The sequence below is a fragment of the Leiobunum rupestre genome, chromosome 5 (assembly GCF_980474605.1).
Source record: "Leiobunum rupestre chromosome 5, qqLeiRupe1.1.hap1, whole genome shotgun sequence".
NCBI lineage: Eukaryota > Metazoa > Arthropoda > Arachnida > Opiliones > Sclerosomatidae > Leiobunum > Leiobunum rupestre.
In genome coordinates this window covers 33,957,153-33,984,032 of record NC_143388.1, presented here as the reverse complement: position 1 = coordinate 33,984,032, position 26,880 = coordinate 33,957,153, and the positions used below count along the sequence as shown (strand labels likewise).

The window sequence follows — 26,880 nt, the reverse complement described above, 5'->3', positions numbered from 1 at the left end:
TCAAAAGCAATATTTTTAATATAAATCGCATCTGGGTTTCACAAGTACTTATATATTATGTAAAATAATAAAAACGATACAAAACGAAAAAATATTGAACAAAACAGGTATTTTGATCACTGGTATGCATTGACTTGAGAGAACTATATTCTCGAACTTTGTACATACTGTTCGGTACCGCGAGTTAAAACTGAAAGGTTTGGCCACTCGTACCCTATCGTCCTTAGATCCAACTGGAATCATTGGAATGTATTCTTTGGCAACTGTCGCGAGTGTGAGAGATAACTATCAAACTTCTATCCCGATTCCCTCTTCCGCCATGACTATGTTGTAGGACGGTGGTACGCTGGTTTCGGCGCTCGTGTCCAAATCGGAATGAAATCCGCTGGAAGCGTCAGATCTTAAGGATTCGTTGCCTTTACGCTGTCTCGAGAAGCTCTTCGTGTCGCCGATGGCGTTGTCCATCATCAGATAGTCGCTTTCTCGTTTCAAGTTGGCACTTTCCGCGTCCGGTGTGTCCAGCGCGGGCCTTCCTTTGTTCTTCTGGATCTTGAAATGGACGCTGGTGGGTTCCAGTTGGATCATAGGCACGGCTAACATGGGCTCCGACGGCACTGGTCCGTTGTTAACGGGACGAACGCGACTGACATTGTCGTAGTTTACAATTTGCCGTTGATTTCCGTCCTGGTTCATGTTCAGGTAATTGGTCTCACTCATGGCCAAGTAGTCCATTGGTTTGTGTAACGAGTTCATGTCCGCGTATTGGTCGTTCAGTTCCAAGTAAAACTGTCGGAATAAAACGTTTCGTACCAAAATATTAGTAGAGGTTAATGACTTTCGTTTCTGATAGTACACTTTATCATGTTCGAATTTAATTACCTATTCGTTTCACATATCCAAATTTAATGACCTACTCGTTTTACATGCCCGAATTTAATAACCTACTCTTTTCACATGCCCGAATTTATTGACTTATTCGGTTCACATGCCCGAATTTATTGACTTATTCGTTTCACATGCCCGAATTTAATAACCTACTCTTTTCACATGCCCGAATTTAATAACCTACTCTTTTCACATGCCCGAATTTATTGACTTATTCGTATCACATGCCCGAATTTAATGACTTATTCGTTTCACATGCCCGAATTTAATAACCTACTCGTTTTACATGCCCGAATTTAATAACCTACTCGTTTCACATGCCCGAATTTATTGACTAATTTGTTTCACATGCCCGAATTTAATGACCTATTCGTTTCACATGCCCGAATTTAATGACCTATTCGTTTCACATGCCCGAATTTAATGACTTATTCGTTTCACATGCCCGAATTTAATGACTTATTCGTTTCACATGCCCGAATTTAATGACTTATTCGTTTCACATGCCCGAATTTAATGACTTATTCGTTTCACATGCCCGAATTTAATGACCTATTCGTTTCACATGCCCGAATTTAATGACCTATTCGTTTTACATGCCCGAATTTAATGACTTATTCGTTTCACATGCCCGAATTTAATGACTTATTCGTTTCACATGCCCGAATTTAATGACCTATTCGTTTCACATGCCCGAATTTAATGACCTATTCGTTTCACATGCCCGAATTTAATGACTTATTCGTTTCACATGCCCGAATTTAATGACCTATTCGTTTCATATGTCCGAATTTGAAGTTTTGTCAGTCAAAGGTTAAATTTTAGTTATCTTTGTTTGAAGAATACTAATTTTAAATAAGGATGAATGATGTAGGGTAGGTAATTTTCGTTATATTAGGTTGGGTAAAGTTAGGTTTGTTGTGGTTAGTTTAAGTTAAGTTAGGTTGGGTTCGATCAAGATAGGCTACAACAGGTCACGTTAGGTTTCAACATACCTATATTATTCTGATATTCTCAAATTATATTTCGCGATCATAGTTGAAATACATAATGTTGAAACGAGACAAAATCATAAGTTCATAGTAATATTTTGAATTATTTTCTATGTTTCCTAAATGCTTATTACGGGTCATTTTCGGTCAACTGAATTCTAAGTCAACAGATCTAATCTTTGTCTCGTCGACATAGTCAGCCTGCACAGTGAGCATGGTAATTTGAAGTTTCATATTGTTATCGTTAAATGAGCTGATCTTTTGGGTATAACGTCACTAACAGTAATTATTTTGACCAATTGCCACACTTAGATGTTCATTACCTCTTTGACGCTTGCTTGAAGAAAATCCCCGAAAATATCCCCCAATGTCTCAAAGTCAGGTCGGTTTTCAGGTTCCGAGTTCCAACAGTGGAGCATTATGCGGTAGCTAATTACGTAAACAACAATGCCGTTTAATTGTGTAACAGTCGGCGCTAAAAAGGGTCTCATGCTTACACATTATTCGGCGCGTAGTCGGGCTTCTCCATTCGGTATCCTCCCTTCAGCCTTTTGAAGAACTCTTCATCCAGATCCACTCCGGGATACGGGTCACCGCCCAAAGTGAAAAATTCCCACAGCAATATCCCAAACGACCAGCTAGAATTTGGAAATTTAACTATACCACTTGTAATTTATATCTTCGAAAGAACTCGATACGTACACGTCGCTTTTAATGGTGTACACTTTGTCCGAGAGCGATTCCAAGGCCATCCATTTAATAGGTAATGGTCCCTTTGATTGCAATTTGTTAAAACCACAACAATTAATAAATTAATTAATTTATATTTACATTTCCTTGTATTCGATAAGTGTCGTAATTGTAGCAATCCTTAGCCAGACCAAAATCGCAAATTTTCACAACATTGTCGTCAGCCAATAGAACGTTTCTGGCCGCCAAATCCCGATGCAACAGCTGCGATGAGAGTTTAAACATTTAAATGAAAAAGAAACAGGAGGAAGACTATGCTCAAATCAACTAATCGTTCTTTACCTTTCTGGAAGAGAGATACTGCATTCCTCTGGCCACTTGGAAAGCGTAACAGAGCAGGTCGCAAGTCGTAACGGCTTGGCATAAGTCTTCTTCGTCATTGACTGAAAGCCACCTGAAAGGGCCAGACCTACCATCGGTAGTACCGGGGCTGTTAGGAACCACGGATACATTGTAACTGTTGCCAGAGTTGTTTTCGTGCATCAAATCGGCGTAATTTACTTTTTGTCTAGTTAAATTAGTTAATATTAAGTGTAAATTATTGTTCTCAATAAAGAAAAAGTTAAGTATTCACCCATAGATGGGGTTACTAAGCCCCTGGTTGGAAGCCAACTGCGTTCTAACAGGCGAACCGGGTAAAACGGCTAAATCAGGGTCAACTTGGCCGGTTTCAGGGTCCAATTGATTTATAAATCTAGTTTTTCGTTTGAGAAGGTAATTGCGAAGATTTCCATACCGGCAGAATTCCACCATCACCAACAACTCCCCTGTAACAATAGACTTTAATTACGGCTCAGTGTCGATAAAACAACGAAAGCAGAAAGAAAAATTACCTTTCATCATATTCTTGGTGACAGCTCCGAGTAAATTAACGATATTTAAATGCTTGCCCAAGTGAATCAGGATCTTCAATTCGGCTACCAACGCTTTTCGTTGACCTTTATCGGCTCTTTCTGAAAGTCGACATTTACGTTAGCTGATTCTTGCAATTTGACGTTTCAATATGTCACTTACCTTTCAACATCTTGACAGCGACTGTGGTGTTTCCATCATCTTCAAGGCCAATGGCTTCTGCCTGAACAACCCTCCCAAAAGCGCCTTGACCAAGGATTCGACCCATCTTCAACCTTTCCTTGGGGAACTCCCAACGATGATCATAAGGCAGCAGTTCAACCTGATCATCCAAGGCCATATCTGGGTTTAACAGTTCGATCTCGCCTTTGTTGAATAACTCCTGACTCAGGGCTTTCAATTCGGCTTTCTCTTCCTAATCAGAAAAAGATATTCTTCATAAAATATAAACCCACAAGCAAGCTCGTGAAGTAAAGACTTACTCGTTCTTTATGTATGCGCCGAATCCAACAAAATCCAACGATCAGGAACATAATTAAAATAATGGGCAAAACAACGGCCAAGGCGATAGTCTCAGTGGATACGGATTCATTACTTTCGACGTAGACACTGAAGGTTCGTTCTCGCACACCCATTCTGTTCTGGACTACGCATTTGTAGGTTCCTTCTACGTTGGCCTTCAAGGCCACACTAATGCGAAGAATCTGTCCTTGCCTATCTGTTGTCATAATGTTAGTGTTCTTAACCGGTTGGCCATCCTTGTACCAAGTTACGCTGGGTTGAGGAACACCAGTAGAGGTACAATCTAGATGACCGCTACGACCTACATCCAGTTCCAGTTTTGTCGTTGTTTGATTTGATAGAAATTTGGGTTTGCTGGCGGCTATCGAGAACAATTCAGGGACGTTATAGTTTCGCTTATTTTCGGAATAACGTTTGGGACACTTACGATAAACGACCAGAGTGTAGCTGGTTTCGCTTGTCTTCAGTTCGTCAAAGCGATCACCTTTGCAAATAATAGTTTCGTTGGTGTTCTTGATGTCCGTTACGTTAATGCGCGACGATAAAGAGTACGGGGTTTGTCCTTCGGAAATTTGCCATTCTGTGTCAAGAAATCGTTACTGTTAAAAGGTAAAACTTTCGGAATACTTAAAGTGCCACATAATCGTTTGAATTTTGAGGATGGAGCTCAATCAGGTGTTTTAAGAATCGAGAAGGTAAGCCTAAGTCACGTGATGGTAGGGCAAGCGATAGCTGAAATTAACCCTGAAAATTTCAACCGATTCTGTGGACCTATGAACTACTAATTGGCGTATGGCTTACCATTGACACTGTATTCCAAAGACAAATTTTCACCATTGGAGTCTACGATGTACCAAGATATATTCGAGAACTCGAAACGGTGTGCTTTGCATGTTAATTGTACGTCATCACCTTGTATAATTCTGCTATTGGAAGCGATAATTCCGAAACCACCTTCAACGTCTACGGTTATAAGAGCAAACATGTTAACATCAACAACCAGGTAAAACCTCTTACATTTGGAATGTTACTCACCAGTAACGGTAAATTTTGTAATTTGCTCATCACGACCTAGAGTATTGGATCCCAAACACAGATATTCCCCAGACTGATTAGCCATGACTTCCAATGACCTTTGGGGTTTGTAGGGCAATGTTTTATTTATATCGTTCACCATGGCGTGGTTGTCCCAAGAGGAGACGTTGTCCAACTTAGACCAACGCGGTTCACACAGGTCGAAGTCGTCGCATTTGCGCCACTTCCAGGAAACATTGACGTTGGGGAAACCGTCCACGACGCAATACAAAGTGTATTTGTGGCCATGACTGTAATATCCCTGTTCATTTTCAACGCGAGAAATTGGTGGCGCTAAATTAGAAACAAGACATCCTTAAGCGATGGTAGAGCTAAACAATAACGTGCTCAAGATTTCGGCGGCGTTTTCACGAAGTTTAAATTCATAGGGTTTTTTCAAGAATGTATTTATTTATAGTTAGAAAAATGTCTATGTTGAAATCATCCTCGGTCTCATCATGGTTTAATTCTTTTAATTTTTCACGGTTTTGGAATTTTTGTTTTAATTGGTTTGGTCGAAATAGGTCAACTTGTTACTGAAACATTAGTTCATTAAAAATAACAAGTTGGTAGTAGGTGGCCTAAGCCTTTCCACAACCCATTTAAAAATAAAACTATCTATATTGTAATGTTTGTATGACTGCTAAAAATTAAGGTTTTTTTAAACTAATTTTTTTTATTGGTAATTCATTTTTAGGGGAAAAAAGGGTTACAAAATTTACAAATGTACCAGTCTTATACTTAATGAGGTTCAATAATTCCACAATCCGCTGCTAAAAACGTTCGTGCGCGATACAGCATATTTTTATATGAATCTTCGACCGCTGTCCACGGCTATAACTAGGCATACTTAATCACTGAAGTACGTTGAGATAATGATTTTAATATCGCTGACTCCACACTTTAAATACTTAAAAGGAAACCTACATTTAAACGAAGTGAAAATGCAAAAAAAGCTTTGGGTAATTCAGTTGGCATATATTATACATTGCAGCGTTTCGACTCGTAAGTCCAGCTCATTTCAAAATATGCTGTATCGCTCACGAAGGTGTATAGCAGTGGATGAGGGAATTATTGAACCTCATTTAGTATAAGGCTAGTACCTTTGTAAATTTAGTAACCCTTTCGGTAATTTTTTATCACAAAATTATTTACCAATAAAAAAAATTGTTTAAAAAACGTTCATTTTTAGCAGTCATACAAACATTACAATTTAGATAGGTTTATTATTAAATGAGTTGTGAAAAGGCTTAGGCCACCTACTACCAACGTGTTATTTTTATGACCTAATGTTTCAGAGACAAATATACCCATTCCGATCAATCCAATTTCATTTGAGGTTTTCTAGTATGCTCTACAACTTGTTCATTGATAGCTTTCGTCTACCACGGTGCCACCTAGCGCAAAAAAAATATTCCAAAACCGTGAAAAATGTCACGATTTTGCTGAAATTTACAAATAATAACGACCTTCCCTGATAGTGTACATCCTGAAAATTTCACATTTCTAAGAAATATGTTTTCGAGCAAAATGTTTGGGCCACCTGTTTAAGGCATTATAAGTCGCTAGATGACTTGGGCCTAAGGTGGTGTATCGGGTATTAGCCTAGCTGATTATATTATTATTATTATTATTATTATTAAATTAAAACACCCTGTATGCAAAATTTGGGAGTTCTTGATGATATACAATTTTCAACAATGTTTACGCGATCCCCAAGTGTTGTAACTACTTTTTTATAGAAGGCACAAATTTTGAAACAATAAAAGGTGGCCTTACTTAAAATATTCATAATGTGCTTCGCACCTAGGGGAAAATAATAATAATAATAACTTTTAAGGAACCAATATAACGGGTTATTTGAATTTCTTAGTGGGAAGTAGTTTACTCTTCAAGCATGAGGGGTGCAAAGCTAAAAATTGTCTCAAATAACATAGCTACGTCTAGTTTTTTTGTTTCCTTTTAAGCACAAACCGAAAACTTACCTTTGACGAAAAGACGAACCATTTTTCTGGCTTCATAATCTCCGTTCTTGACGACAATGGTGTAATCGCCACTGTCAGTTCGGACAACGGATTTGATGGTGAGGATTTCGTTAAAAGTAATTGATCCGTTGTTGCGGTGAAACGAGTTTGATATGTTGAACTTCTGTTTGAATTTGGGCAACTTTGGCAAGTCAATACCATTCTTCAAGTATTCAACCGTCAAGTCAGTTTGTCTGAAGGAGGAAGTGAGCTCGAAAACCATCTTGGCCGTAGTTTTCTCGGCGGTGGATATGTATTTTTTATCGGGCGTCATCGTGATGTTGATGTACGGTTTCCGTTCATCACCTATAATTAATTAGTATGGTTTCATTAATTTTCCTACAAGAGTACTCTTGTTGGATGCTTACCTCTGACTCTAACGATTATACTATTTGAGATTTCGTGTAAGTTTTTGCTAATTTTGCAAGTATATAATCCATCGTCAACTTTTTGGGCGACTAGCACAGTTATTCGAGATTGTACTCTTTTGACGGTAGTAGACGAACCCGGAGCTCTGTACTGGAATCCTTTCGTCTCCTGAACTAAGTACCTACCCGACGAGTTTCCCTGCGATACGAAAAACGCAACGTTGGAATCGGACATTTGACCTTCATAAATTTACTTAGACTTAACTTCCAAACGTTACGTGACTTACTTTTAATTTTCCAGGATAGTCCCACGTCAAGTAAGCCATTCCGTTCGTTTCAATGTCATAGATACAATTTAAGCTGAACGTGGACGAAATTGTCGCGTGTTCGGTGCCTTCTTCTTTGATGGTGGGAAGAATCAAATCATTGACACTAGCTAAAGACGCGAAACAAGCCGAAATGTAACTAAACCAAAAACGACTTTAAAAAGGAATTTGGCTTACGTGAGAACTGAAGGAGAACAAACTCATGAGATTTGGTATCGCCCAAGACGGCTTTGCAATAGAATGGACCATCGTAGTAGATGTGTGGTGCGGTGATAACAAACCCTCGTTGAGGCTCGTAACGCACTCGTCCCTCTTCCACGTAGACCATCATCTCCTCCTGACCTTCACGCTTCCACAAGGTCACGTTCGCCTTGGGGTTGGTGGGACGACAAGGAATTTCCAAATTTTCGCTCGGAGTGGACTTGAAGCCTGAATTTACAGGAAATAATAGGTGCTCCTCGTCTGTAATAACATCCAAAGACAATTTAACAGGTATCGACCACCATCTTGGTGTACATTTGGCTGGAGGGTAAGCATCCTAATTTATGTATGATATCGTCTAGGCTAGTTTGGCGAAATTTTAGTCAACGTATGCTTGAGCTCTTAATAAGTTTATAATGATGTTTCACACAAGTGCCTCAGTTCCCTGTCTCCCGCGGGTTAAATTTTTACTCAGTGCAATTTCCACATATTTTTTGTAGGTCTAATACGCGCTCTTTGTCTCGTCGTCCTAGTGAGCCGTGCAATTTTTATGGGCTGCCGATTACGTCATATTGTTTATTTTACGATATCTATGAAATTCGGGTATCAATCTAAGGCTAGGCCTAGTTTTTCTTGTTATTTGATTAACTTAGGTTAGTTTAAGGTAAAGGTTTGGCAAGGTTACGGTAAAGGTTTGGCTAGGTTAAGGTTTGGTTAAGGTTTAGTTAGGTTAAAGTTTGGGTATGTTTAGGCTAGGTTAGGTTAACGTTTAGGTTGGGTTAAGGTTTGGTTAAGGTTTAGTTAGGTTCAAGTTTGGTTAGGTTTAGGCTAGGTTAGGTTAACTTTTAGGTTAGGCTTAGGTTAGGTTTAGGTTAAAGTTACGTGAACTTAGGTTTCTATATGAATATTATGGTCATTTGAAAAATTACTTTGGATTGCTAGAGGATATTTGACCAATGAAAATTTGGAAACATTGCTACGTTAACCACACGTGTGCAATAGGACTGGCTAGTGAGGTTTCTAAAGGCGCTTTATATAGCAAACATGTCGTACACGTCAGCCAAGCCACAATATTAGTGGGAAAAAGCTAGTCTAACACGTTATGGCGACATGATGGACAATTGGAGATAATTAATTACACATATAACAAGCTTTCGGTGAATCATGGAACTTATTCCCCAAATTGGCCAAGTTGATATTGGAACAGCGAGATCTCTCATTTCCATTTAGGAGCAGCAAACCCAGCACCCCACACAAGGAGAACGCAACCCGTCGAAATTCGTGCGTTTTCTCGCGTACATTTCATTGGCTAGACACTTTAGCTGCCGTAGGAATGGGAAAATTCGGAAATTGTCTTCCCCTTTCCGTAAAACGTTCAGCGTAAAGGCTCGTCCAATGAAATTTGGACACAACACTGCATTAGCGTGTTTAAAGCCTAGCTGCGTTCTCCTTGTGTTTGTTGCTCCTAGTTTCCATTAAAATTTCGCACCCAAATTTCTAGGACCCAATTGCCCAAATTGACTGCTAGGCGTTTCATTCCTAAGCTTAACTAATTTCAGTTCCGAACCTCTTGAAATCTTGCTTTAGGGTTGGAGCATAGACAAATAAAAGATTCTCCAGGACAGCTATATTTTTCAAAACGCGTCTTCTCAACGTAACCCTCGACTACTAGCGACACCTTTCGAAAAATGGTGTAGAATTACGTCACTTTGGGTACAACTTACGTCACAGACTTTTTAGAGAATTTTTAAACCGACGAATACCGCACTGAAAAACTGCCGGATATTGTACCCAATTCCGGTTCATCCCCTTTCCCACCCCCAAATGGAGGGTTACATCGCAAAGACGATAACATTAGTACGGGTTATGGCACGGGATTGCTGTCCTGGATAATCTTTTATTTGTCTATGGTTGGAGATAGTGCTATAAATACAGTTACCGTGAACGTAGAGATACACGGAGGCAGAGTCATATGGTTGGTTCAAGTTGGTGTCGTTGTAACGGCAAGTATAGAATTTGGTATCCGTGTACTTGGAATTGGAGAGGATCAGCGTACTGCTGTAGGGGAAATCCCGATTATCAGGGTCAAAGGATTCCGTCACTTCTATTTCTCCGGGCTGAAATTGATAAACCACATTCTATTAGGACGCAGTTTCTTAAACGGCAAAATAATGTTTGCGTGATTCTTACGTATTTGTGACTGAGTACCCAGTCGATGGGTCGGTTTCCGATGCATTCTACCTCAAAGGTGGAATTGGCCGTGATTTCCTCAACCTCCTTTTTTAGATTCAACTGCGGCGGTATCGGCGGCGTTGTCAGATCTGTGGGATTCAAAGGTTAAAGAGTTAAGAGGCGTTGATACGATTTCAGTTTACTTAAAGGTAGCATAACCTGTGCAGGGAAGCTAGACCTTCCCTGCTCAGGGGCGCGTCAAAATTCTGAGAAGGAATTCTTCTCTTGAGAAGAGTTCTTCGTGAGAATTTTTCTCCCAGTGAGAGCTCGCTAAAAAGCGTCAAATGCAAAAAGATTCTTCTAAAGATGGCGGCTTACGAGAATGCCACGAACGTTGAAAACTAAGCCTTTGACAATAAATAATAGTTTTACACGATTTCACGACAATATATGAAGGAAGAAATAATTTTATTTATAATTTAAAAGGAAATATTTCATCGGAAATTAACTTAACATTCGGTTTTCTCTGAAATTCATTTTCGTCCACAAAATATCATAATGTTTATTTTCTTCAGCATCTAAACTGATTAGAATATTCGCTGCCAGTTTTCTTTATAATATCCCTCCTTTTTGACCAATTCCCACTCTTCTCAAGAGAACTCGTGAGAAGAGTTTACGTCACCACACTTCCTCTGAGAAGAGCCGTCAAAATTTTGAGAAGTTAAAATTCTCACTATCAACGAAAGAATATTGACGCGCCCCTGGTCAACAATTTCACGAAATATACAATGTCCCACGCCTCAAACACTTGCAGGCAGAACTATATCTTTTACTAAAGAGAAGAATCGAAACTAGACCATTAAAATTGAGCATTTATCTTCGATACACCTTTTAATGGGAGAGTATTTTCCGTTATATCGTGGATGTGTAAATCGCGACGAAATATTTACAGCCTGTATTTCTCCACCTGAAGTTGTAAATTATCTTTAAGGGGGAAGAATACGGTAAAAGCCTCTTTTTCGATGAAGCTGAACGTTTCTGTTTTAACAATTACACAATTTAATTATATTTTTCTTATTAGGCTGAACCTTCCTCTAGTGCTTAAAATAACTTTGATAATACTAATATTAATAATTAACGAGATATAAGGTCCTAACTAAAGGGTAGTTAGGACGCTTGCCCCACTTGTTTAGCTCCGGGGGTCCGAATTAACACGTAATAACTTAATTACTTTTAAATTTAAAATTGTCAAAATTATTTTAAGCACTAAACCAGAGGCTGTTCTACGCTTAAATATTAATTTTATAAGTTAAAATACAAAATTAAAAGAGTTCAGCTTGAATTAACGCGAAAGTAGACAATGGCCACTGTAGTCTTCCCCCTTAAGGGTATTTTCTTATTTATTATTTACAAATTTACTATCTTTAAAAAATAATTTTGTTTTAGAAATATAGAAGATGATGTATTTCCATCGCACTAATTTTCTTCCCTAACGTGTTTTGAAAAATCAGCGACAGCCTGAGATGGTACATGTTCCAAAAAATCAACTTTAGCAGGATAGGGAAATAGATAATTATATACATGAGGTACAGGGAAAACCAAATTTTGTTCCGATAATAAAGTTGCATGCCTAAGATATTTAATATAATAATAAGTAACATAACAACAATAAGTATGTAATTTATTAAAAATAATCACCGAACTGATTTTTAGAGTTTTTGTACAATATACGTTTAGTTCAGAGCCCCCAAGGCAAAATATACTAATGGCCAGAATGTCGAAAAAAGGTTTGGTCAGGAAATTAGCATTAAAACAATAACAAGTGTCATACTTATGGATATAATAATAATAATAATAATAATCAGCTAAGCTAATACCCAAGGCACCACCTTAGACCCAAGTTATCTAGCGACTTTTAATGCCTTTGATTCAGGTGGCCGGGTTACAATGTGTAGGAGGGTGGTGGAAAGCCCTTCATACCACGCGAGCCAACAGCTCCCTACACTCACTATTACCGTTAACCTCGACAACTCTTTATGGAAAGGGAAAACCCCTTTAACCGGTGGGTAGAAAACTAGCAAACTCAACGCGGAAGGAGTGGTTCCTAGTTTTTCACCCAGTACCACAAGCTGGAATCGAACCCGGCTCCTCTTGTTGCCAAGTGAAGAACAAGAATTCTATCTTGGCTATTAAAATGAAACGAAGTACCACCGTGGCTCAAAATTTACCGCCTGAAAAAAACACTCCGTACTTTTACTATTTACTTAAACTAATAAAAGGACAGTTCTTGTACATAATTAAGAGATTAAAATAATTAAAAACCACTGTTGTACAGTTAAAAGGTTTTATTAAAAAACACCAGCGTCGTCGTCAGGCTAATATACCAAAATATTATATTATATATTGGTATATTATATTAATTATTAATATTAATAATAATAATATTAATTATTAATATTATATTAATAGTATATTAGCCTGACGACGACGCTGGTGTTGGCGTCGAAACGGCCGTAGCTGTGTTTTTTAATAAAACCTTTTAATTGTACAACAGTGGTTTTTAATTATTTTAATCTCTACTATTTACTTATTTATAAATCATACTTTCAGTGAAATATTTTTACAAAGTTAAAAGAAATTCTGCCGAAACGTATTTTTGAAAATTAGAGCGAGCACTTACAAAGAAAGTACATGGTAGCAGAATATATCTACAGCTGGTACGGGAAAATACAAGCATTCCCACGTCTAAGGCATTCAACCGAATTTCCCGAAATGAATCGCTAAAGCAATTGGACAATGCTCACAAAGTAATGAACGCCCAATATACTAACGATCGAGCCATCCTAATTAATTGTTACAACTGGCGATTAATTAAAAAATAACAATCAAAATTCCAAACAGGAAGTGAAATAGTTTCGGTGGGCTTACTTTTGGGTTGCTGTAATTTCGAGTAAATAGCGTCCATCTCTGGTGGAATGAAATTGAGCGAGTTGAAAGGGCAAATGTACTCGACCACCAACCACAGAACGCAGAGTGTCCACAGCCATTTGGCCATTTTTATTCCAATTCGAAAGATACTTAATTTCGCGGCGGTGTTCTCCTGGTAAACTGTCCGAGAGAACAGAACGAACGAAAAACAAACGAAAATATAAAAGTCGTTATCTCTCACACATCCCCGTTTCCGTTTTTCAACGGAAATTGAACGCGTTTCCCAGAAAGAAACAGTGCCAAAGTTCCGTCGCGTACACTATTCCAGATCTAGACGGCGCAAGGTCAAGGAAACTCTGTCTTTACGTCAGCGGGCTCTTCCGACTTGGATCCCAAGAAGCATCGTGATACATGAGAGTTCCTACACGCGTGTCGTAGTGACCGTGATTGAGGGTTATACGAAGAACTCTGGACTGGGCCGGGTATCGAAAGAGGTCGAGTCGCGGATCTAGGTGGACACGGGGGGGACATTGAAAGGAAGAAGGCCGGATGTGACGAGAGCCCTGTTTGGATCCTGTTGGAGAGAGAGCTGCGGTAGTTCCCTTCAACATCTTTTACCGGAAGTTGGCTCGACCCCAAAAAAGGTGCATTTTCAACGGAACAACGCGTTTTAAATAAATATTCGCGTATACGCTTCGAGAGTAGAGGAATAATTTTTATTGTATACGTTATTTCATTAGTACTTTAAATGGTAATGTAGCGATAATTTTTACCAAAAATATATTTATTAATACTTAGGGGAATGACTATGAAAGCTGGGTTATGAGAATCAATAAAGTGTCAAGAAAAGTACTACCTTGGGCAGACTGACATTCGCGATACAAATACATAAAATAACAGCATCTGTCGGTCACTTGTTGTAAACACTTGTCTTGGCAAAATAATTAATATTCTCCCCACTACTTTGCTATTTGGTGAATTAAATAATTTGGTTTTTGTTCTCTTAAAGATTAAGTGTTGTATTGTACATAATTTAAATAAATACATACAAATTCAAAGATAAATTTAACCTTTCCGTAATTAATTTGAATAACTTTTCGATAACGTCTAGGGCGTGAAAACCTTCAACTGCCTCGAGGGGGAATCGAATCACTAAACATTGAATTGCCGTCTCAACCGAGGGGCAGGTCACTTCCATTTTGGGTGCGTCTTAATCATAGTAAAATGATTAAATCAGGGTAATCAAGATTAAAAAATTTAATCAAGATTAGAAAATCTAATCACGATTTAAACGATATTTAATAATTCTAATTTAATCAGGATTTAATCATTTAAACGAGATTTAATCATTATAATCATAATCTAATCTTTTTAATTAGATTTAATCATTTTAATCACGATTTAATCAAAATAATCGGTCGAATAGAGAATTTATCATTAAAATCAAAACTAAAAACGATTTAATCATACTAATCACGATATATTTTTTAATCAGGATTTAATCATTTAATCATGATTAAATCATTTAATCAGATTTAATCATTTAATCATTATTAAATCTGATTTAAACATTCTAATCAGGATTAAACGTGATTTAATCAACTTAATCGTGATTAAATTGAATTTAATCAAAATAATCACGATTAAATCAGATTTAATCTTTTGAGGGGTGCGTCGTTAATCAAGGAAGTGACCTGCCCCTCGGTCTCAACAACATGACCATTTTATATTTCACCTCGTGGCAGTTGCAGTTATTAACTCTCGACGCTTGATCAAAAAGTTAAAAAATAATGTCTAATAATTTTCCGTAACAAATTATATTCATTTTATTCGAAAGATAATCGAAAATGTTTCAACGGTTGATACTAGAGGGCAGTATACGTGACTGTGAAATAGACTCTTACTTTCTCAATACCTTAAATACGTTCTTGCTTATCAATGAAGGTGTGTCTGAGTTAATTGCTCCTTCCTAAAATTACGGCTACCAGAAGTAAATAATACATCTTTTATGAGAGAAATATCTCTCTCCCTATAAATGAAATGCTGATCTACTTACTGATTTTTCAGAACGATTTTTTGATTAACGAAAAAATAGATGGCGTTTAAACAATAGTTCAGAGGTTATAAATCATTATAGTGAGTATCTTTTTTACATAGGAAAATATGAATAGTACATTTTGGCTTTGTTAAGCTACAGACCACCTACCCCAAAAAGGATTAGCATCAACCTCAAAAAAAGGTGCTTGAAAATTCGATATTTGAAGAAATTAAAATAAATAAGTCGTGCGCGAGCCAGCTTCTACAATACATTTTTTATTGTCGCACTTGCTCGTCTTTGTACCTTCAAAACTGCCTCCACTTGCCATGAGATGGCACGCTCTTCGAGACATAAAATCATTTAAATTACTACCAGCGATACATGTCCCTCTTGAGGTAGGTGGTCTGTGGTTCAGCTGAGTAACGCGGGTTGTAATTTTATACGCTATGATATAAAAAGGGCGAAACCGGTCTACTGTTAAAATTTCTGGTTCTATTTCTAGGTTTTGGTCATTTTATATTCGTGTGTTTTTCAATATTTAATTTGTATGGCCTTCATCAGGAATTCATATCTCTACTTGGAATGCTTATAGCGTCAGATTTTCGTCTTGATGTGGCTGACGGTTTTTTTAACGTCACTATATGTTAACTTAACAAACAACAACGTGAGAGGGGAGCGCGCGCAGTGGAAATTTTTTCTCTCGTAGGTGGGGCCAAAGACGTGAGAGTGATTTTACCATACGCGATACGGCAGGATAAGAATTCCAAGTAGAGGTATGTATTCCTGCCTTAATGAATACTCATCTCCATAAACGTGTATTATTTGCTTCTGGTCGTACGCAAGGTGCGCTTTCCCCCGAATCAACATTCAATGACACACTTTTATTTTGGAGAAAGCGGTCAACATAAAAAAGATTATAAGGCAGTGGAGGCAATTTTATTACCAGGTTCGGCCAACCTTATAACTAGAGTGTCAACAAAGGCCATATGACTAGAATTCGCACCAGCTTACGCTAACGGCATGTTTAAACTCACGAAAAAGGTACAGTTTGCTCGCTTCATCCTTACAATCTATTCCTCTTCGCTTGACGCGGATGTACTGTTGGGTAAACGCCCATCCTTCGTATCAAAATCAGAGGGGAAGCCATCGCGCGCCTAGTTTCGTGGCAACTTTCTGTTTTTAATAAAATTCAATTAGCTGAAAGAGCGGATACGCGACTGGAAATCTGGGGAAACCGATCAACTGAATTGGCGAGAGTATTATTGCGTCATATTTCGAGATACGAACGTAGTTACAACGTCACAGACATTTTTCTCGGTAATCGCTGCCACCTAGGAGCAACAAACACAGCACCCCACACAAGGAGAACGCAACCCGTCAAAAGTCGTGCATTTTCTTGTGTACTATTTTCATTTTTTAGACGCTTTAGCGCCTGCTGCCGTCGGAAGGGGATAATACGGAAATTGTCTCCCCCCCCCCCCCCCGCCCGTAAAACGGTCAGCGTAAAGGCTCGTCCAATGAAATTTGTACACAACACTGCCTTAGCGTGTTTAAAGGCTAGCTGCGTTCTCCTTGTGTTTGTTGCTTCCAGCTGCCACTTATCTAATTAAGAAATTTATATAATTTGTTTTACGTTAATTCCTATAACAGGGCCAAGTATTTCACGTTTCAAAATACCCAACTAAGAGTAACGTATTTAATACGTTGTAAATGTACCGGAAGTCTCTGTGTAGTCCATTGAGTTGGGAATATTAATCTAGAGGTCCAATCGAAACGTCGGATTTCAGTATTTTGCGAAACAAGTTTTTAAAAAATAAGAATACTGCCGTCCGCTCCCAAATGACAAGAAAACTTTATCATTCTACCCATGGCGCCGTCTATCTCTCAATGGTTCGTTCAAATAAAACGCGTTTTCCGGCAACAAGATTTTTTTTCAATAATAATGGATGGCGCCATGGGTCATATGATAACGTTTTCTCGTCATTTTCTCGACGGCACATTCGTAATTTTCCGAAACTTGTTTCGCGGGGAATTACAGATTTGATTGAATCTCTAGATTAATATTCTCAACTCAATGGTGTAGACTATAAAATGGATGCGTACGACTCGGCTGCGTTCAAGAACCTTCTGATTCATTCCCGTTGATGTATCAGACAATTCGTAACAGTTATTGAACGATTTTTGCTGCTTCCGGTTGAGACGTCGCGATAGGTATCGGAAAGCTACCAAATTAACCTGTTCCACGAGCAGGTTTTTCTGATTTGTATCATAAAGGTCACGCGCAGGTAGAAGATTTCGGATTAGGTACATTTGTTCGAATTTCAATCGTCCGAACGGTGGAACAAATACATGTTCGAATTTCATTCGTCCGAAACGCCGAAATAACAAATGTTTCAATTGTTCGAATTGGACAACTTGTTTGTTTCATTCGTCCGAATCGGTAGCAACACTTGTCCGAATTCTGTCGCTAAATTAGTATTTCTTATTGCTGTTTTTTTTTGGTCCGGATTTTTTTTAGTGCAAGAATAAAAAATAAAAAACTACATTGTAAATATCGTTGTTTGTTAGTAAGTGGGAATTGCGTTGAATGTTGTTACTATTTTCTTATATTAACAATATTTAAAAATAAACCAATTCCTAATGTTCAAAAAAACGGACAAACGAGTATTCGAACAAATGAAATTCGCCAGTAAAGTTAACATAAATTGAACGACTAAATCACCAACAAAAGTTGTGATAAATTTTTCGGGCAAACGAAATACGTTTTCGGACATACGATCCTGTTTTCCGGCATTCGGACAAATGATCATTCGGACATTTGTACCACCGTTCGGACGAATGCAATTCGAACAAATGTACCCAAATCAAGATTTATACTTGCCGCCATTTTCATTGATTCATTTTCAACGGGTTTCGAGCGATTCGGCGTTCAACAACCATTTACGTCACGATAAGCATTCGGGCCGAACGGTATTAAATTTTATTATTTTTATACTATAAAAAGTAGAAACTAAATGTATTTATTTATAAACCATATTTTCCAAGTGTAATAGTTTTAGATTCGGTAATTCAATGTATAATGTATTTTCCCCTGCACAATTTTTCCTTAAAAATGTATTTTGTAAAACCAGCGGTAGCGTGTGAAGGTTCATGTTTCAAGTTAATAAGATGAGTGCTACAGATATATATTAGATATATATTATACACTTTCGATTGCACGTGTCTTAATATTGCACCCCTTCAAAACATTTCTAGTCAACAAGAGCAATTATTATAGTTTGAAACCTTTAAATACATGTCCTAAAACCTTTATCGCATTTTTCTCAAAATCTATACAGTAATAGGTAGAGTTTTTAATATTTCAGGGTATACGTCAGCGTTGCCAGACGTCCTATTAGGAAAAATCTATAATTTTGTCACGAAATTTTCGTTGTCCTATAATTTTAACAGTGTACTATATAGGGCGTTTTTTTTTTCGATTTTTCGATATTGATGACCTATAAATCCTATAATTTGAAAATTTCTTACTGAAGGCGTTAACCATCCAAGAGTTGAATAAATGTGTTTAATTATTTTTCAGTTTTTTTATTTAAAAAGTTTTATTTTACCATACGTCACAATGGGTTTATTTAAAAGTGAAATTTTATCAAACATCAGTGGGATATCCGATGCAAAATTGGAATTACCGCCAAATACAATGTGACCTATAATTTGGACTGTAAATCTATAATTTTTAGTCCTTGGGTCTATAATTGGATTGTGGCTATCTGGCAACGCTGGTATACGTATGACGAAGGGAACATTATTTTATAAATTTTTTGACCGAACCAACTTTTTTTGCGATTTCATTCTTTTTAAAAACATTAAAATATTTTTCGAATTTACTGAAATTTAGAAAATAGAATGTTCTGTACGTCATACGTAAACCCTGAAAATTTAAACGCGATAACGGTTTTAAAAAGTATGTCCTATGTATAAAAAAAACCTCAACGAAATTGCTATTAAAAAAGTGTACCGTTTTCTGAAACCTCGTACATTTTAAATTGTAACAGAATAAGGTAGGTTGGTTAACTGCTGAAACACCTATTCCTAATAATGGGAAGGGTGTAACGTAACTCGAATCCCACGAGAGGTTTTGACCTTGCCAAATATGTCATAAAATACACAAGGTAAAAAGTCTGATAACTTGAGAGACAAAGTCAAAGCTTCCAATTATGGATTATTTTGGATTTATAACCATGATACCGCTGCCATATAAAATAACCGAAACTTGGAGCCTAACAAGGCGACCTCTAGTGGCGCGTTCGTTCTAAAACAACGACTAACGAAGAGATATAGGATAGCTACGGCACCAATATTTCACCAAATACAACCAAATTGGGAACTACGCGTCACTAAAGCCCAGTTCACACTATACAATTAATTGGGCCACTTAAATGTATCCAACTAATTGTAATCAAGAAAATTGCATAGTGTGAACAGAAATAGTTGGTACCATTGTTACAATATTTCTGTTCACACTATGCAATTTTCTTGCTTACAATTAATTGGATACAATTAAGTGGCCCAATTAATTGTATAGTGTGAACTGGGCTTAAGACTCACTATCGTCCCATACTATGGTAAGATTTTATAAATCAACTTGAAAGTTTTGAAATCCGATGTAAAACTTTCCCAAAAAGTAGTGTTGTTAATTTTCCGTAAAATTTTCCGTAAATCGGAAAAATAAAAAATTTAAACATAAATTACTTTTTAAGGGTTTTTAATTTTTTTAACAGTAACCATACTACAAAACATTAATAGTGTTACATTGTTAATCAGTTTAAATTTAAAGCTAGTCTAGAGGTTTAGTTTTACTTTTAGATTTGAAGAAATTAGACGAAAATGCCGCTTTATTTAAATTTGCAAACAATATTAGACTAATCATGGAATGAAAATGTTTTTTTATTTTTTTCGGAAAAATACGGAAATTGTTCCGGAAAAAAGAGCTTCGGTCATTTTCCGCGGAAAAATTTCGACTTACAACACTACCAAAAAGTAATAAACATAGTATTATATTTCCTATTCTCTAATTTTTTAATTAAAGTTAATTCGAATAAATCATTACCAGGCTTAGTATGGTTGGCCTCTTTACACTATCAGGCATTAAATCGAAACTTTTTCAAAAGTAAAAATAAACGTTTTTTTCCGAGGGTAGTTATTTTAGAATTTGAGAACTAAACGCGTTTGATCTCGTATTAATCGCCTTCATTCTAACCTGACAGTATTTTGGATAAGGAAGAGAGTATGGTGTGACGATTTCACTCTTCTGAAACTTCCGATTACGCAATCAGACGGACTGTCATTGAACGATATAGTTCGGTGTCATACAAATGTCAATTATGTTACTTGTGGTATCAGGTATACAGTATAAATCTCGAGACTACTTTTAAAATCGGAATTTTTAAATCAGACTGATATTTGGAAATTTTTTAAATCGGCCTCATATTATCGAAATTTTGAAATCAACCTCATATAAGCGAAATTTTGGAATCAGGCTCTGATATCGGAAATTTTGGAATCAGCCTCTGCTATCGGAAATTTTTAAATCAGCCTCTGATAATGAAAATTTTTAAATCAGCCTCTGATATCGGAAATTTGGAAATCAGCTTTATATTTTAATCATCTTCAAATCAATGTAATATTTTTAAAACGAACCTTCGTTCTCGTCTTTTAAAACTCAAAATAGAGCTGTCGATCTGAAGAAATAATTTAAATCTTAACCAAAAACATATTTCGGGTAAGCCTAAGTGCTTCCTTAACCGTTTAGTAGCGGATGAAATGACCAAAAGTACCCCCAGCTCATAGAGATCGGTGTAACCGTCAGCGCGTAACCATAATTTGGACAGCGCCCTTTCGAAACGGAAATAATCAAGGATGTGTTAAAACCACGAACAACTAAACGGTCATTCTCTCCCAAAAGCGGGTCCCCAAAATAAACGGCCGGAAACTGGTAATTAGGCCATTTTACTCTCCACCTCCGTATACATACGCCCATATCGAAACTCTAGAACGATATATTTGAGAGAAAAGACCTAGCTGATTTAATTTGAGATCGCGGAATCCGGTTCAGGCACAGGACTCGCTAGATAAATAAACGGCGAGGACCCTTGTTAATTCGCTTGAAAAATAATGCGATAAGCTGCTGATCAAATAGATGATGGTTAAGAGGAAACGCTCCGATGAACAATACAGAAGCAGGGAAAACCTTATCTGCCTTTCGGTGCTAAAAATCTGGATGCCAATTTTTTGCTCATTTCAAACAGATCTTGATTTTTGAATAAGATTAGCTCTTATTTTAGACTATTTATTAAAATTAACGGTTATAATACAGAAATTGAGTGGTTAGCACTTTCGCCTCGCGGCAAGAGGAACCGGGTTCGATCCCAGCTTGTGGCACTGGGTGAAAAGTCGGAACAACTCCTTCCGCGTTGAGTTTGCAAGTTCTCTCCCCACTGGTGAAAGGATTTTCCCCGAGTTCTTCCATAAAAACTTGTTGAGGTTAACGGTAATAGTTAGTGTAGGGAGCTGTTGGCTCGCGTGGCATGAAGGGCTGGCCACCACCCTCCTACGCATTGTAACCCGGCCACTTGAACTAATGGCTTTAAAAGTCGCTGGATGACTTGGGCCTAAGCTGGTGCCTTGGGTATTAGCCTATCTGATTATTGATTATAAACACGGTATTATAGTGTGCAATTATTTAAATCTTGGAGGTTAATTATCGTTTTCTCATTTATATTTCTAAATCAATTCGGCTATTTTTATATATTAAGCAAAATATATTTCTATATTTGAAGCTAAAATATTTCTATATTTGAAGCTAAAATATTTCTGGTATTTTAAACAAAATATATTTCTATATTTTAAGCGAAATATATTTGTTTATTTTTAGCAAAATATATTTCTATATTATAAGCAAACTATATTTCTATATTATAAGCAAAATATATTTCTATATTATAAGCATCATACTCTATTTTTAAAAATCTTTAAAAATTAAACCTATTTATTTATGGTTTAAAACAAAAACAAGTATTATATTGCGACTGTAATTTAAAATAACTTAGAAGTTCATGGGCGAAATGGATAGACTAGTATTACATTACGTAATTGGCTTATAGGTCTAAAAGGGGGTGCGCAGTTTAAACCCCACCCGAAATATATTTATGGATTTGCTCTTAGAAAAAATAATAATAATAATCAGCTAGGCGAATACCCAAGGCACAACCTTAGGCCTAAGTCATCGAGCGACTTTTTATCAATTACTATAGCTTATACAATTACAAACCCGTCTTTCTTGACGCTGTTGCCTGTTACGTAATGTGCTCAAAACTCAAATATTTTAGTTAAAATATTTTTGCTCCGAGATAAGACTGTTTTCAGCGCGTATTTAATCAGCCTTGACTCCCAAGTGGAAAGACTTTAAACAGCGTATCGGGGAAAAATCCATTTAAATAGAAAATGGCGTAGTATTGGAAATTAGATGAACGGCTTAAACAACAGCATTTTGTGATTTAAGCCAAACTTAAACCCGAGTATTCCTTGGGAGTAAACCGACAAAATAACCCGCAAGAAATTGAGAGTGACTAAAAGTGGGTAAACGGGGATTTGGGTGTCGGGTGTACTGAATACTGTAAATTTGTTTTGTGAAATATCTTTGTTGTTGCTAAGGGGATGACCTAAATAATATAGCTACTTAAAATTAGTATTTAAATAATTAGGGCCTATATAATGTCAAAATTTTATTAGTTTCAAAAATCTTTTAAAATTGTAATATACACTAAATATTTATTTTTATTATCTCTAAAACGTTCTTGCTTTAATAGAGACAAAGTATACTGATTCAGAGGCGTAGTCCGGGGGGGGGCTATGTGCAATTGGCTTTTTTTCCAGTTTTTCAAGTGGTTTTTTAACCAAAATCATGTCTACGCTACTGCACCGATTCTCGCTGTTAAATAAACAATAGCCTTACTGACCTATAAATCTTAACGACATTAAGGATAAAATAAACTGGGTAGACGTCCAAAAGAAACTTTACCGCGGGTTTTCCAACGCGTTTGTACGAAATCAGAAATTCAACCAAAATTCCCTGAATTTTTCTCTACAATGACCTTCTCAGGCGATAATAAAAATATCTCAAATCTCCATTCGAGGAAATAAACGAAAAAAGGGTACATAAACCAAAATAGAATGTGCATCTTATCATAACTAAATGGAGCTAGTAATCAACAAGTAATACCAAAGGTAAAGTAATTACCCTTAAGTATGACAGATGGGTTAATTGATTAATAGATTTGATTTTAGCTCTCATTCAATTAAATATCAAAATGTTAGTGGTTAATTATGTTAGAGCTAATTTGTGGTAATACTTGTTACGTTAATATTTAATACCATAAGTCAAATAAATAACATAAAAAGAATTGACTATTACATCACTCTTTCGCAGTGAACCAAATAAAATCATTAATAAATAATATTTATGGTTGAAATGAATTAGGCGAAACTATAAAGTAAATTTGGTCTTAACCAACTTGTTAAAATGGGAAAACAAAATCACGTGACTACCATATCACAGCCAACCTCAATTCGGTATCTCGTATTCATAGTTGGCCGTGTGACGGTAAAATAAAAATAATTCCTTCCAGATACAGCAGACAGATAATTAACTTACACCTTTCTATTACAAAATGTTTTAATAAATAATAATAATTAGATAATATAGATGAATTGTTCAAAATTTAAACCATTTTAAATGAATAATAGTTCGTATTTCTTAGGATAGATAGTGCTGTAGTTCTCCGAAAAGTCACGTGACTACCATCTTTTAAACCACCATTCGCTTTATAGTTTCGCTGAAAAGATGGTAGTCACTAAACTTTGCGGAGAACTGCAGCGCCATCTATCCTAAGAAATACGAACTATTATTCATTTAATTTTGCTAATGGCGGTTTAATTTTTGATCGATTCATCTAAATTATATAATTATTATTCTGATTTTAAACTTCTTATAATAGAAAGGTGAAAGTTAATTAGCTGTCAGCAGTATCTGGAAGGAATCATTTTTTTCTTTACCGTCGCACGGCCAACTATGAACACGAGTTATCGAATCGAAGTTGGCTGTGATATGGTAGTCACGTGATTTTGATTTCCTATTTTAACAAGTTGGTTAAGACCAAATTTACTTTATAGTTTCGCCTATTCATTCGTGTAGCTACAAATTATTCCATTACTTCATTTCATTTACTTTTGATCTTATGGAATAGTAATGACTCCCAGATTCCGCGGAAAGGGATGAAACTTTGCAACGTGATAAACGCTAATCTGGCGACAGAAATAACAATCCGGTGAACGTTGAGCGCTGAAAACTGCGCATTTACGTTTCCGTTTCCCGTTCTGACATTATTCAATTACTTAACAATATAAAACGCGTCAGTTAGGGAAAAACGCTCATTATTTTTATGCAATATTTTAGTTTAACCGATCCTCTTTCCGTTCAATATTACCGCACGAATTAACTTAAAAACGGAAAAATTGACAGGGAAATTAACGAAATATTTTTAGATCTTGAGATAGCGGTTAACGTGTCAAACAATGTGCTAATATTTCTAACTAGACTAGCCCGCAAATATGACCAATCCTCCAACTTAGAATACGGTAAAAGCCTCTTTTTCGATGAAGCTGAACGTTTCTGTTTTAACAATTACATAATTGAATTATATTTTTCTTATTAGGCTGAACCTTCCTCTAGTGCTTAAAATAATTTTGATAATTCTAATATTAATAGTTAACGAGATATAAGGTCCTAACTAAAGGGTAGTTTGGGCGCTTGCCCAACTTGTTTAGCTCCGGGGGTCCGAATCGAGGGGCTAACCAATCTTAGAAAGTCTGTACACCGGATTACGCTTAGATTAGCACTGCCAAAGGCAGGGACTTCAAAGATTACGCGTAGTCCCATTAGTACTGTCAAAGGTACGGCTCTGTACACCGATTACGCGGAGTGATCAGCCCTTCGGTCCGAATTAACACGTAATAACTTAATTACTTTTAAATTAAAAATTGACAAAATTATTTTAAGCACTAAACAAGAGGCTGTCATACACTTGAATATTAATTTTATAAGTTAAAATACAAAATTGAAAGAGTTCAGCTTGAAATAGCGCGAAAGTAAACAATGGCCACTGTAGTCTTCCCCCTTAATAATAATTCTCCACAATAATTATATTTTTTTAAGAACGAAGTTTTGTTCTAAAATGTTATCTCAAAGTAGGTGACATATCCTGTAAAAAATTATAAAATTAAACAACAACCTAGAATTTAATTTTAAAGATGTCAACATAACTTTTACACTCTTTGCCCCATAACCAATTCTAGAGACTTCAAACTTTGACATCTAAATCCACGTCATTTCCTTTGGAAATTAAAGAACCATACAGTTCAATCATATTTCTTTTGATCGTGTCAAAATACTTTTGCCACACTTACACCCATACCAAACTCAACTCAAATTCTGACATCCAAATCTACTTCATTTCCTAATGAAATTATTGTATTTTGAACGTGTCAAAATCATTTTGAAACTAAAAATGAACTCATACCGGAAGTATATACAAGAAATATCCATTTAGTAATCCTGCTATTGTCATTTCCTTGAAACACGTACCTTCGTAGGTTCCTGATTATTTTTCCAACCCCGGTTTCGGAATATTGTGACTTTTAAAGAACTAGGGTAGTTTGTAATTAAGTAAATTTTTATACTTTAATTTGATAGCTGGAATAATATACGCGGTATATTTGACGTCATGATGCGGTGATTCATCACAGTTTAAGAAATGTGTTCTTCTAGGATCCTATCGTGGTTTGGTGGGAAATTTGAGCCCATTGAAAAGCTCACGTTTCATTTGAATAGCCTAGATGCATACTTCTACCTTTAGAGGTATATTACATACTATTGCTCACATTCGAAATTATCAAGTTAAATCGTGTAAGTAATTAATATAAATATTGAGGAATTAAAATTAAATCGAGAAGTTAAATTCCCATAAAAATATATTTAAAAAATTTAAAGATCCCTTTTAAATCTTGAAATCAGCTTTAGGATTTTATAACCTTAAGCTAGGCTAATACCCAAGGCACCACCTTAGGCCCAAGTCATCTAGCGACTTATAATGCCTTTAAACAGGTGGCCGAATTACAATGCGTAGGAGGGTGGTGGCCAGCCCTTCATGCCACGCGAGCCAACAGCTCCCTACACTAACTATTACCATTAACCTCTACAAGTTTTTATGGGAAGGGGAAACCCAAGAACTCGGAGGAAAACCCCTTAAACCAGTGGGGAGATAACTTGCAAACTCAACGCGGAAGGAGTAGTTCCGAGTTTTCACCTTCTTCGATATGAACCAAAATTTCGGATCCCTCGAATTTAATAAAACCATATTCAACGATAAAATCAACTATAATTAATCAAACAAATTGATACCAATAATACAATGAAAAAAATCCAAACCTTTTATATAAATAGTCTCATTAGCGGTAGAAATGCCTTCACAATGAACGTGCAAAATGAAGCCGACGAGGAAAGCAAACAGGTCTGTCCGATACATCACCGATCACTTATTCCGTCTATAAAACCACTAAAATTCCACCAAACGCGGTACATATAATGTCATCAATTAACTAATCGTTGAATTTAGCGACAGAAAACATCCTTTG

The 26,880-nt window shown here is 36.5% G+C and overlaps 1 protein-coding gene across 1 annotated transcript; it reads right to left on the bottom strand.

Annotated features, from left to right (window-relative positions):
- Positions 1 to 26,880, bottom strand: LOC149944245 (vascular endothelial growth factor receptor 1-like). Its single transcript, XM_090175293.1, has 20 exons — positions 26,675 to 26,880; positions 10,185 to 10,315; positions 9,934 to 10,111; positions 7,971 to 8,255; positions 7,755 to 7,903; positions 7,468 to 7,666; positions 7,061 to 7,405; positions 5,037 to 5,369; positions 4,803 to 4,964; positions 4,429 to 4,581; positions 3,962 to 4,362; positions 3,642 to 3,894; positions 3,461 to 3,580; positions 3,202 to 3,394; positions 2,910 to 3,135; positions 2,709 to 2,831; positions 2,580 to 2,650; positions 2,375 to 2,515; positions 2,201 to 2,306; positions 1 to 786 (listed from the first exon to the last, which is right to left on the bottom strand). Exons 1-20 carry the CDS (start codon positions 26,769 to 26,771, stop codon positions 289 to 291), a joined length of 4,164 nt encoding a protein of 1,387 aa, XP_090031419.1. The 5' UTR covers positions 26,772 to 26,880; the 3' UTR covers positions 1 to 288.